This window comes from Acromyrmex echinatior, chromosome 4 (assembly GCF_024713525.1).
Source record: "Acromyrmex echinatior isolate Ae372 chromosome 4, ASM2471352v2, whole genome shotgun sequence".
NCBI lineage: Eukaryota > Metazoa > Arthropoda > Insecta > Hymenoptera > Formicidae > Acromyrmex > Acromyrmex echinatior.
Window position 1 is genome coordinate 8,343,949 of NC_141855.1, and position 11,245 is coordinate 8,355,193.

General features: G+C 32.2%; 2 protein-coding genes and 1 pseudogene across 6 annotated transcripts; 1 reads left to right on the forward strand and 2 right to left on the reverse strand.

Annotated features, from left to right (window-relative positions):
• Positions 1-1,148: 1,148 nt before the first annotated feature.
• Positions 1,149-4,067, reverse strand: LOC147909909 (uncharacterized; annotated as a pseudogene). Its single transcript, XR_015544751.1, has 3 exons — positions 2,139-4,067; positions 1,427-1,593; positions 1,149-1,175 (listed from the first exon to the last, which is right to left on the reverse strand). The product of XR_015544751.1 is annotated as an uncharacterized LOC147909909 (transcript).
• Positions 4,068-4,215: 148 nt separating this feature from the next.
• Positions 4,216-8,023, reverse strand: LOC105152551 (4-vinylanisole receptor-like). The gene is made up of 6 exons (XM_087405554.1): positions 7,360-8,023; positions 6,568-6,904; positions 5,189-5,413; positions 4,757-4,870; positions 4,515-4,670; positions 4,216-4,355 (listed from the first exon to the last, which is right to left on the reverse strand). Exons 1-6 carry the CDS (start codon positions 7,614-7,616, stop codon positions 4,308-4,310), a joined length of 1,137 nt encoding a protein of 378 aa, XP_087261680.1. The 5' UTR covers positions 7,617-8,023; the 3' UTR covers positions 4,216-4,307.
• Positions 7,971-11,034, forward strand: LOC147909910 (uncharacterized). 4 transcript variants are annotated; one of them, XR_015544820.1, is made up of 3 exons: positions 7,971-8,472; positions 8,607-9,257; positions 9,546-11,034. XR_015544820.1 is itself a non-coding variant. In XM_087405561.1 (2 exons), exons 1-2 carry the CDS (start codon positions 7,971-7,973, stop codon positions 8,627-8,629), a joined length of 525 nt encoding a protein of 174 aa, XP_087261687.1. In that variant the 3' UTR covers positions 8,630-11,034. The 4 variants fall into 4 exon arrangements, 1 of the variants encoding a protein (XP_087261687.1); XR_015544821.1 differs by having other exon boundaries at positions 9,640-11,034; XR_015544819.1 differs by having other exon boundaries at positions 8,607-8,879; positions 8,948-11,034.
• The last annotated feature ends 211 nt before the right edge of the window (positions 11,035-11,245 follow it).

Sequence of the window (11,245 nt, forward strand, 5' to 3'; positions counted from 1 at the left end):
ATGAACAACGATTGTATTAATTTCTCATCTTTAATCGCGTTTACATTAAAAATGTAAATCGACTGAAAGATATTATACTTTAAGACTTAGGAAATTGGAGTAATCATTGTTATCACGTTTTAATAACGAAATTGAAATAATTCTTCTCACCTCAATACTCTTGTACTTTCCGATGTAATTTCCGTGATTACACAGTCGTTTACATTTACACAGCGGAGGAAAGGTTAAGAAGTCTTCGAGGACTTGGTAAATTAAATATAAATATGTATCATGAAGCAATAAAGTAACTGAACTCTAAGCTTTCGACAAAGCAGCCGTATCTCCTTCGAGGATTATTGAACAAGCTGACTACAAACTTCTTTTCCCCTCTACGCATGAATATTGCGCAGTTTTTCACGAAGTAACAAAAGAGTCGGTACTCACACGTTGCAAGGCGAAATTTGATTTCCGCGACATTTCCTGCGAGCAAAGTTCCAGAATCGTTGCCACATGTATTTATTTCGTCTAAAAGGAAGAAATAAATCTTCTCTGACAGATAGAGTTCATGATTTGCGCGTTCTCCATAGAACGTTATTATTGCAGTATATTACACTTTAATAAGATACAAATTTCAACACATTAAAGAAAGAGTCTGGCAATTGTTAAGTGAAATAATTCCAATTAAATGTTCAGTTAATACAACCAAAAATAATTTTACTTTTCTATAAATATTTTTAGTATTCCTAAACATAATAATATTACAACTAAAATATTTATTAGATTAATATATTATAAATTTATTATATTAATATATTTATTAATCGAACACTTGACTGAAATTATTTCACTCAACATTTGGTAGTTATTATTTTAAACTCTCTTTTCAGTGCATTACGTTTTAATGTTATACTCTTAAAAGGATATAATTTGTAATTTTTAAATTCGATTTCTTTCAAATATATACTTCTAAATTCCAGCCTCTAAATAAAATTTATATTATTCTTGCCATAAAGACGAATGCGAAATTTGCATAATTCGCTAAACTTGAATGATGTGTTGAACGAAATACATCCTTGATCATCGAATTGCTGAGTATTTGGAGCAGGAGTAATGGGACACGTAATAACATTTCTAGGGTCGCGTAACGATCGACATGTCACATCGTCGCTTTATGGATCCAGCGACAACCTCGTGAACTGAAATAAACGAGAGCAGAATAAAGATAGAACGCGCATGCTGAGCTAAGAGGTAATAGAAAAATCAAAGACTAAAAAGGAGGTAGCAACAAGATAATTAATGATCTTTATGATGGATGGACTGCCAAAAAAAAATCCTTTAATAACAAATAAACAGTTCTAATATAACAGTTTTAATAAAAAAAGTGTACGATTTACGGAAGAAATATATTAAATGAGAACGATATTTAATATTCATTTATATACCTTACATAGTAAAAATCTTCGAGTATGTGAATTTCTCGTGTATATATTTCTCGAAGATGAACATTATAAAGAAAAATTCTTCTTCGTTAAAAGTTCTCTATTGTACAGAATGTCCAAATGTTTAATTTATACTCCGGAACTCAATTGAATCGCAGTTCTTTCAACTCTCGACCTAGATTACAAAAATGGTAATTTAGTATTGAAAATCATATTTTTAGCGTAAGAAAAGTTCATTTACAAAATGAACGTGAACTATGCATAGACAAGTCTGATAACTTTTTAAAAATATTATTTATATTTGTGTCCGTTTATTATTTAAACAAAATGTTTAAATGGAGACGGAAACTTTATTCTTGATTCACAAGTGACGAGATCACCGGAGCGCGAAGTAATAAATGGAAGCTTGAAGATACGGCAAGACCGTGTGCAGACAAAACAATAAAAGTGGATAAGGAATAAATAAAATGAATGAAAAAGGCGAGGAAAAAGAGACGGAAAACGGTGAGGAATTGCGGACGAAGGAACAACTTGAATCGAGAAACAAAAAAGGGAAAGAAAGTGAAAGAAAGAAGGAGAGGAAAACAGACGGAGAAAAAATGTTGGAGAACGAAGGGCTGTGCGAGAGGATGAGAGTTTATAGAGGTTGAGGGCAGTAAGCGGAAGAAGGGAGAAGAGAGGGTGCTGCAGACGCGCCACGACAGGGGTAAATGTACGTACGAATGCACCCCGGATTGGCTTCGGGATGGTTTCCATGGAAACCAATTCGCTCGGCCCGGGGAAGTAGTCGTCGCTGCTTCCACCACCGTCACCGCCGCCGCCACCACCGCCACCACCATCATCACCACCACCGCCACCACCATGACTGCCACCACTGGCGCAGCTTTCCCCAGAAAATCGTACTGCCTCTAAACGTCAAAAAGTTGGAAACGACTGGTTCGCTCATTACCTGCGGGTACTCGCATGTGAGATCTCTACTTGTTGGAGATTCACGATGGAGAAGTAAAATTGTCAGCCAGGTTTTACTCCTTCGAAAATTAGCTCGATCAAATTTCAGTAAATTGTATTTGTTTTGATGGACTTAATTTTAGTCCTGATAACGAACCTAGCATTTTAAATAGTGAAGTACATAATATATATATAAAGTCCTTCTCTTATTTTTTATTTTTGACCCACATCTCGCATATGTTTGGTGAAACTAATAAGAAAAAAACACATATCAAATTAAATATATAACTTTTACAATAATTTATAAAACATTTATATTACAGTAAAATTTATTTGTATTGTGATAGGGAGGCATGTCGTATCTCTAGAAAGATAACTTACATAACAGATTTACTTTTTGTATAATTTTTAAAAAAATTCGATGCGTCAACCTGATAAAAAAATAATAATACGAAGACGTCTAATCGTATTATTTTTTTCAAAAGCCATAGCAGCGTATTCATTGTATCTACACGAATTAATTAAATGCATTTTTTCTGGTGAAAAAAATTATTTAGGAATATTAATAGTCTTTTTCTGCTTGACACATTTTATATAGTGCTCCATGTCAATAAAGTTCAAGAAAGTTGTAAGTAAGTTGAAACTATGCAAAATCAATAAATCAAAAAAATGCAAAAATCAAGAGTGATGAGAAGAGAAACTTATGATGCCAACGTTCCGACCCCGATAATTCTTACTTAGTAAGATGTGGAGACATCATTACAAAATTTGAAGAGAGATAATTCATGATTTACATTATCAGGATATAATTCTTAGACAATCTAGAAAGTTCATATCCTACAGTGATATAAAATCACCGCAGGGAATAAAAGCTTTTGTTTCGAAAATTATATTCTCTGCGTATGTAAAATAAGTCTGTAGAACAATTTTTTGAACGAATATTCTGTACAGTATCAGATTCAAACATAATTATGAATAATTAATATTTAAAAAATATTTAATATAAAAATACGAAATTTTTCTCTTGTCAAAATATTTAATATAAGCAATTAAAACAGGTGATTACAGAATAAAATTAGAAACGTACATTCGTAATAAATGATCGTTTTACATTTTCATAAAAAATTCAATTTAAAATCTAATTGAAAATGAAATTTCATTAAGGAACTTTTGTAGGATAATATTGTGTCGGAATTCTCTAACGGACAGGAAATTGTGTACGAAGGATAGGATTCCACAATTCTCTCATACATTACCTTGACACGGTTAACGTATATGATGTATATTTTTACCAGACGATACATAAACGACGAGGCATAAATTCTCTTCTCTCGTACCGGGTGTAAACTCGAAGTTCGCAAATTGAACGACCGCGAGGGGCGATAGGATTACAGCAACTTGTGCTACGCAGACACGGTTGTCTCTAATAAAATTGTCCCTCCAGGGGCTGATTTCCGTTGCCGTGTGAAAGCGTCCTAATTGTACGCGCGAAATAGCGCTAAGTAATCTCAGTATAATTTCATTGGCATTACGATCTATTCGTTGTGGCCATCTGGCACGATCGCGCGGTATCGCCAGAACGAAATACATGCGAATATAACGAGGACAGGGTAGAGTTCCCGGCTGCGTCGGCGTCGGGGTAACTTCCGCAATTTAGCGTAGAATGAGCTTTCAAAGTTCTTTTAGGGGATGAAAGCCCGTGATATGCACGTTTTATAAAAAATATTTTCTTTCCCCTGCCTTCAGAAACAAAGGCATATTTTTAGTGAGCTGGTGGTGTAAACTGTGAGCGTTTAACAACGTTTTGCATAAATATTATTGCAACAGAAGGACGCTAACCAAAGGGACATCAGCTGATCATTTATTTTTATTAAAAATAAAATAATTTTTCATTATTTTAATTTTCAGCGGTATCAAGTAATTCAATATTAATAATTATAATTACAACGCGTGTAGCACAGAGACATATGATGCTGACGATTTAATGATCTACGATAAACAAAAAAAAATTGCTACATGTATAAAAAATAAATATTATAATTGTATATATTATAAAATTCATAGTTTACATTTAGCGAATGTAATAATTTATTACTAATAAGATGCACAGTTTCAACAATAATCCGAGCAACGTTACGTAAAACTTACATTTGCGAATTGTTGCAAAGAGAGATTCATGAACTTGCCAACGGTGATAGTCAGTTGTTTTTGTGACCTCATTATCAAGAATAGAAGAATTCGATTTTCGTTGGGAGTCAAATCGTACCATAGAGACTCGTACGCCGCGTCACCGATCATCTTGCTCTGTAGAAAGTCAAACCGAAGCGAAAATTCGAAACGTGGAAAATAAGAGAAATAAAATTGTCATAGTAAAATTAACAGTTACTCACCTTGATACTTAAGTATTCGCCAGCAAAACAAAAAATAAATGCTTCTAAATTAATGACGACGTAAAATAAAAGAGATCTCACTAACATAGAAGAGCCTTCATTGGCGCTGATCGACTGTAATATTGAAAATATGTGCACGGTCGGATTTTTTTTATCGCAGAATAATTACTAATATTAATAATTATTTTTAAAAAATAATAATAATTGCGTTATAAAAATATTAAAATTATAATTTATTATCACACATATTATCACAATATACGTATACATATAATAAATATATATACATATATATAATATATATATATACATACATGTATATAAAAAAAAGTAATCTTATAAACAATAAAAATTGATTTTCATAAATATTCAATGTAAGTTAAAAATGTGATTATTAATCTGTGCTACAAAAGAGCCATTAAAATTACTTACGTTTACGATGATAAAACCCAAGCAGCATATAACGAGAGTATTTGATATGAATTGGGCTAGCGCAATGTATGAGTATAGATTCTCAATCTTTTCAGTGAAAATGATGATGTTTTGATGTTTTCGAATTAAGGAGCCTATAATCATGGAGACAGATGTTTTCTTTGCCTTTGGTAAAATGACTAATTTTTCTCGTAAAATGTCTACTTGTCCACCTACATGAAGCACCTAGAGATTTGATTCTATTACCGTTCATTTTATAAATTTTAATATTATATGAAAGTATAAAAAAAATATGGAAACTTGTCATAGTTTTTGAGTGATTTTTAGGAAAAAGTAACTATAAATTTTTAAAATACTATATACAGGGTTGGCCATATTCGACGGAAAGATGTTTTTTTTTTCAATCATGGGAAAGAGATGTTAGATCGAGTAATGACGTTTCCCATGATTGAAAAAAAAAACATCTTTCCGTCGAATATGGCCCTGTACATACGAGTATATTATACTCGTATATTATAATATACACCTACATCCCTTAGGTATTAAAAAAAATATTAAAATATTGTATTCAAGGTTGATTGCCACACGTGTCAGAATTAGCAATAACACATTTTATATAGATAAAACATATAAAAAATACAATTTTTATTTTAATGTTAATTATATCAAGAAATAATTATAATTATAGCATTAATATAAGTAAAACAATTATTTCAATTATAAATACGCAACTTTTATATATATATATATATATATATATATATATATATATATCATTATACAACAATTTAAAATTATATCAGTAATCTAAAGTAAAAAGGAGAGAATGCTCTTTATATATTGATTGAGTTATTAATTTTTTGACAATCAACCCTGTATGATAATCTTCCCTCGTGTCTGCTAACGCTATATATATTAGATAACATTATATTAGATAACAGATATTTTAACATTTTTACTGAAACAGAGATTTATTAACAATTTTTATAATTTATTGATATATCTCAAATCTCACAGAAAGAAAGAAATATTTTTATAAAAATGTTTCTAACAAATATTAAATATTAAATATTAAATATTAAATATAAATATTTTAATAAGACGGTAACAATCAATATTTTTAACATTAATAAGAAAAGACAAATAAGATATCTAGCATCAAGAATTCATTTAATAATTTCGACAAATCAATACTCATTTAGAAATTAATTTTCCACAAATAAGTTTTCTTTGTATTTTTCTTAAATAAATTGAAATGTGTTACGAACAGTTATCGCAGTAATACGAGCTATCTCTCGGGATTCACTCCCGGGGGTAATCTCAGTCGGGAACTTGAAAATCCCCTGGGGGAGTTGAAAGCCTCCAAGGCTCTAACTTACCAGCGTAACGAGCAGTGCACTGAGCACACCGATCACGGTGGCAGCCGTCATTTGATGCAGGAATTGCGTGGTCATGACGACCTCGTAAATTGGCGACGTGCCACTGTCGAAGGGTAACTCCATTTTGAGAAAAAGTTCACGATCGGCAGCGTCGATGACGTCGTCGCTGCGCAGGGCGATGACGCCAATGCCATAGAACAGCACGGCCGTTGAGTGTAAGCCGATGATCAAATTGGAGAAACGATGCGAGAGATTGGCCACGTTATTCATGCTGTATAAGGCATCCCCGCATTCCTTCCAGTCCGTTGCGATGCTCGCTAACACGTCGTTGAATATTCTAGGAAGAATCGATTTCGTGCAGCACCGCGAGAACGAAGTTCCCCCCTCGAAAACTATGATTAGGACACTATTTGTCTCTATGCGATGATGAATGACGAAGAGAGTAGGTCGAAAGATGAGAAGATGGATATCGATATCATTGTTGCTAATAATGATATTCCTCAATGTAATAACGATTACGAAAGATAGTGAAGGAGGAAAATTATTTGTAAATTGTTGAGATAATGTATCATGAAAAAGAAAAAATATATTATTTGTCAAAATAATAACTTCTAATGTGCTCGCAAAGTTTTCTTATTGTAAAAAAACAAGTCTCACTAGTTCTATAACCTTTTGAAACGATTTAATGATAATTACGGATGCATACGAGCTTCGTATTAACAAACATTTGTTCGATTTGCACGATCGCGAAGTGCAAGTCATGGACTGCAAGTAGCGACGATGCGGACGTACCGTTGTTTTGTCCAGAAAACAATCAACTTGACACATAATAAACTGTATGACAGCGTCGCGCTTAAACCATCCATCAGCTGTGAAATGTCCTCGGAATTAAGATGCATCGCCATGTGGCGATACTGAAAGATCTGTGCGACTATCATCGTCGTGGTCCAGAAAAGTCGACTGATGATCGCGTAGGTCGCGCCTGGCCAGATGCCGACTATCCGAAGTCCGATCTCGATCGATCGGGTAATTGTATTAGCAGACATCATTTGACGAAACTTCTAATTCTCGATCAATCGTGAACACTTTATGACATAATCAATAAAGCGAGGCTAAAATACGTAGGCCATGCATGTTCTTCTTTTGAAAATCTCTTTCTTTAAAGGAAGCGAGAGATACTTGTTGTATATACTTTCTTAAAGTGTAATATCAGAGATTTTGTCGGTTTACGGAAAATAATTATATATAAATATAATTAATTATCAAGAACAGAAAGAGAATGTTTGAGATGCCGGCACGTTATCAATCAACGAGGATTAATAAAATGAATCCACAACGTTCACAATTAACCAAAACGCGTGCGGAAGGTACAATAGCGTTGAACACGATTGTAAAATAGATTTATGAACGATAGAGGCACGAGACATGCACCTATAGACGCTGCGGATGGACTGAAGGATGCCGGAGGATTACTTGCCACGAAACCTACCTTCGTCCACCGTCGACCGAGCAGGGGACAGCTCATTAAATATTTTCATCGCTCTGTGTACAATAAAGTTGTGGTAACGCGTGTCGTTGACGATCGCCGATTTTGCGGATGGAAGGGAAACCGAGGGACGCGTCCTTCCGTCCTATGCGCCGAACGATACGGTGCCGTGCAATTTTCGTTAAAAATGTACGACCACGCAGGACGGAGGTCGATGTACACCGGTCCGGTTTATAATGTTATAGTACATCGAAAAATCATGCGCATTGATCTAAAGAAAGACAAAGAAGTTTCCGATGGGTCGGAAAAGAAGGAAAGATCGTGGGATTCATGGAAATCGAGAAAACCATGGCAATCTCTTTTATATCAAGATGCCATACTGCAACTTAGAGATAGTTCATATAGTTCGATATTATTCTGTAATTTATTTTATTGCTAAATAAGTTATTTTAAACAGACTTGAAATATGTATTTGAAGAATTATATATTGTGTTATACGCTTATCTAATTAATGAATTTATATATTATTGAATATATAATCTGTTTTCGACAGATTTGGCTATCTGGGTATTTTAGTATTTATCAGTTGAAAGGCAAAGAGATAGAATTGTGACGCTCATCTCATCGCCAATAATATCGATAAATACGATCCCGTAGCATTTACGACCTATAACAACGCGTCAGAATTTAATATATTTATTATTATACACTCAAGCTGTAGTATTGTAAGAATATAATATTCAATAAATATAATAGTCTACAGCAGACCTGTTTAATTTGAGCTCCGGAGCCAAAACGCAAAGCCATCGATGCAAAAAAATTTAATGTGAGTAAGATTTCGGGGACTGTAAAGTTTTGATACGCATTTGAGTGACGCTTATTAACACTTTACAGTCCCCGAAATCTTGCTCAAATTGGACAGGCCTGATCTACAACATCTAACAATAAGTAATCAGAAGAGCTATGTAAATAAATATAAACCTCTAGAAGATATATAATTACAGTAAATGTGTATATATAATCAGATGGTTATCTCATATACTGTGCACGAATCTTACTTTTGTAAAATGCTGTAACGAAAGATCCATTATTTTCCCAATTGTGAGCATCAGATATTGCGATCTCAGTGTCGCAAATAATAAAATATGATTATATTTAGGTTTTAAATCATACGCAGTGGATCCAACAGTTTTACTCTGCAAAGGTAAAAATAATAAAGAAATTTATATTATTATTTATCATTCTTAGTGATAGTTAATTAAAAAAAGAATAAGTAAATTGAACTATTGAACTATTGAAGAATAATAGTATATTTGTATTAATTATTTGTATACTTGTAATTCACCAAAGATAACAGTAAACTATTTATGAAATCAAAAGCACAGAAAGGACCCAAGATATATATCACTTCTGTGATTAACACAAGCATATTTTAAACAATGTAAATTTGGAAATTAATTAAATCCCCAAAAAATTTGAATAAATAAACCAGTTCTAGGAATAAGAAGAAAAGTTAATCCATATCTTATAACAAACATGAATTGTATATTTATATAAAAGGAACTTCCATTTTTTATGTGAGGCAGTTCGGTCGTTTGATCGATGATCTCAACATCTGCCAGCATGATGCTCATGCCGTAAGAAAAACCGACCATTGTGTGAAAAATCACGAACGTGTTGATGATCTAATTCGATGATTTTGCCTTGCTTGATGTCTTATACAACTCAACATTATTGTCAGCGCAATCATTTCAATCTTCGTTGTCAATGTTTTGTTGAATATTCTATGTCATATAAAATATGATATGTTATGAATTTAATGATTTCTTAATCCTTGGATTGTAAAGCAGTACAAAATTTTAATTTCCCATCTCTTTTTACTTTTCGAAATCAAACGACGATGCAAAAAGAAAAAAAGGAGCATTCGAAAAATACAAATGAAATAACATTCACTCTTAATAAATATTCAAAAATTTTAAACATACAGTACATGAATCAATAAATTGATTAAATAAAAAAATAACAAATGTAAGTATACAGTTCTATCAAAATATATTTGCGTATCATTCTAAATTTGTAGCAATGAAATTTCACTGCATTGAATTGAAATTTCAATATAGGCATTAGTGACAATTGCGTCAATATTACTGCCAATGAATTCTGCAAGATGGAAATGGAAAATCTATTTGATAATTAGAGTGAAAAATTTACTCTAAAAAGGAGTGAATTTAGAAGTAAAATAATGACAGAATAATGTCATTCCAAATCCAAATAACAAAGCCTATGGAGATTTTGAACAGAGCATGATATCATTCTATTAATTATTATTATTTTATTTTTAATTATTTTATTTTGTCTCTTATGTTTATGGGTCTCAAGATGCGTCTTGCCCGTAACGATCATAATGACAAACGATGCGCTATGTCGCTAAATTCACTCCTTACAGTAACATTCAATGCATCTTGCAATGCAGTATCAACTAATGCTTAAACCACTTCAATTAATCGAATGAAATAGTCCACTCCTTTATGTAAGAGTAGAGAGATTAACTTCAAAGCAGTGAAAATCCATACTTAAAATAATGACTTTGCTCACTTTTGTGTTAGCAATAAAATTTTCATTGTTACAGATTTAGAATGATATTATTTTATTAATTGCACTGCATTTGTTACTACTCATTTAATCAAAAGAGAATAAATTTGATAATTAATTTCAAGTATGTCAAAAAGCTACTGTAACAATCCATCGAATCAAATATATCGTTGGAATTATAATATTTTGAGAGATATTGGTAGTGCCAAAATTGAATGATTGTTATTGTGATAAAGCAAAATGATCTACACAATGTAACGCACGAAAAGTCTAGCCACATATCAAACAAGATAAGCATAAATTTTCTCGCAATTAATTTTACTCTTACGATTCATAATGTCATATTTATTCTTATTGTTAATCATATACGTAAATTAGTGCATCAATATTATATATATATATATATATATATATATAATATACTTGCATCAATATATACATATACACATATGATAACCAAGAATACGTTAAAAAAAAAAATAAAAAAATATGGTTTCGTTAAATGTATATTTTCTGTTCACAACTTGATGTTGTATCAGCAAATATCATTGAAGAGTGGGAGGTCGTAAGAGGTCATCACACAAGCATCTCTAAGCCAAC

Bases quoted from the DNA above. Each gene is read 5' to 3' on its own strand.
- LOC147909910 (XM_087405561.1), top strand. From the start codon at position 7,971: ATGAACGATAGAGGCACGAGACATGCACCTATAGACGCTGCGGATGGA. The intron at 8,473-8,606 runs GTAATTTATTTT...TGTTTTCGACAG, and splicing joins ATATAGTTCGATATTATTCT to ATTTGGCTATCTGGGTATTT.
- LOC105152551 (XM_087405554.1), bottom strand. From the start codon at position 7,616: ATGATGTCTGCTAATACAATTACCCGATCGATCGAGATCGGACTTCGG. The intron at 6,905-7,359 runs GTACGTCCGCAT...GATTCTTCCTAG, and splicing joins GTTTTCTGGACAAAACAACG to AATATTCAACGACGTGTTAG. The intron at 4,871-5,188 runs GTAAGTAATTTT...TCAATATTACAG, and splicing joins TGGGTTTTATCATCGTAAAC to TCGATCAGCGCCAATGAAGG.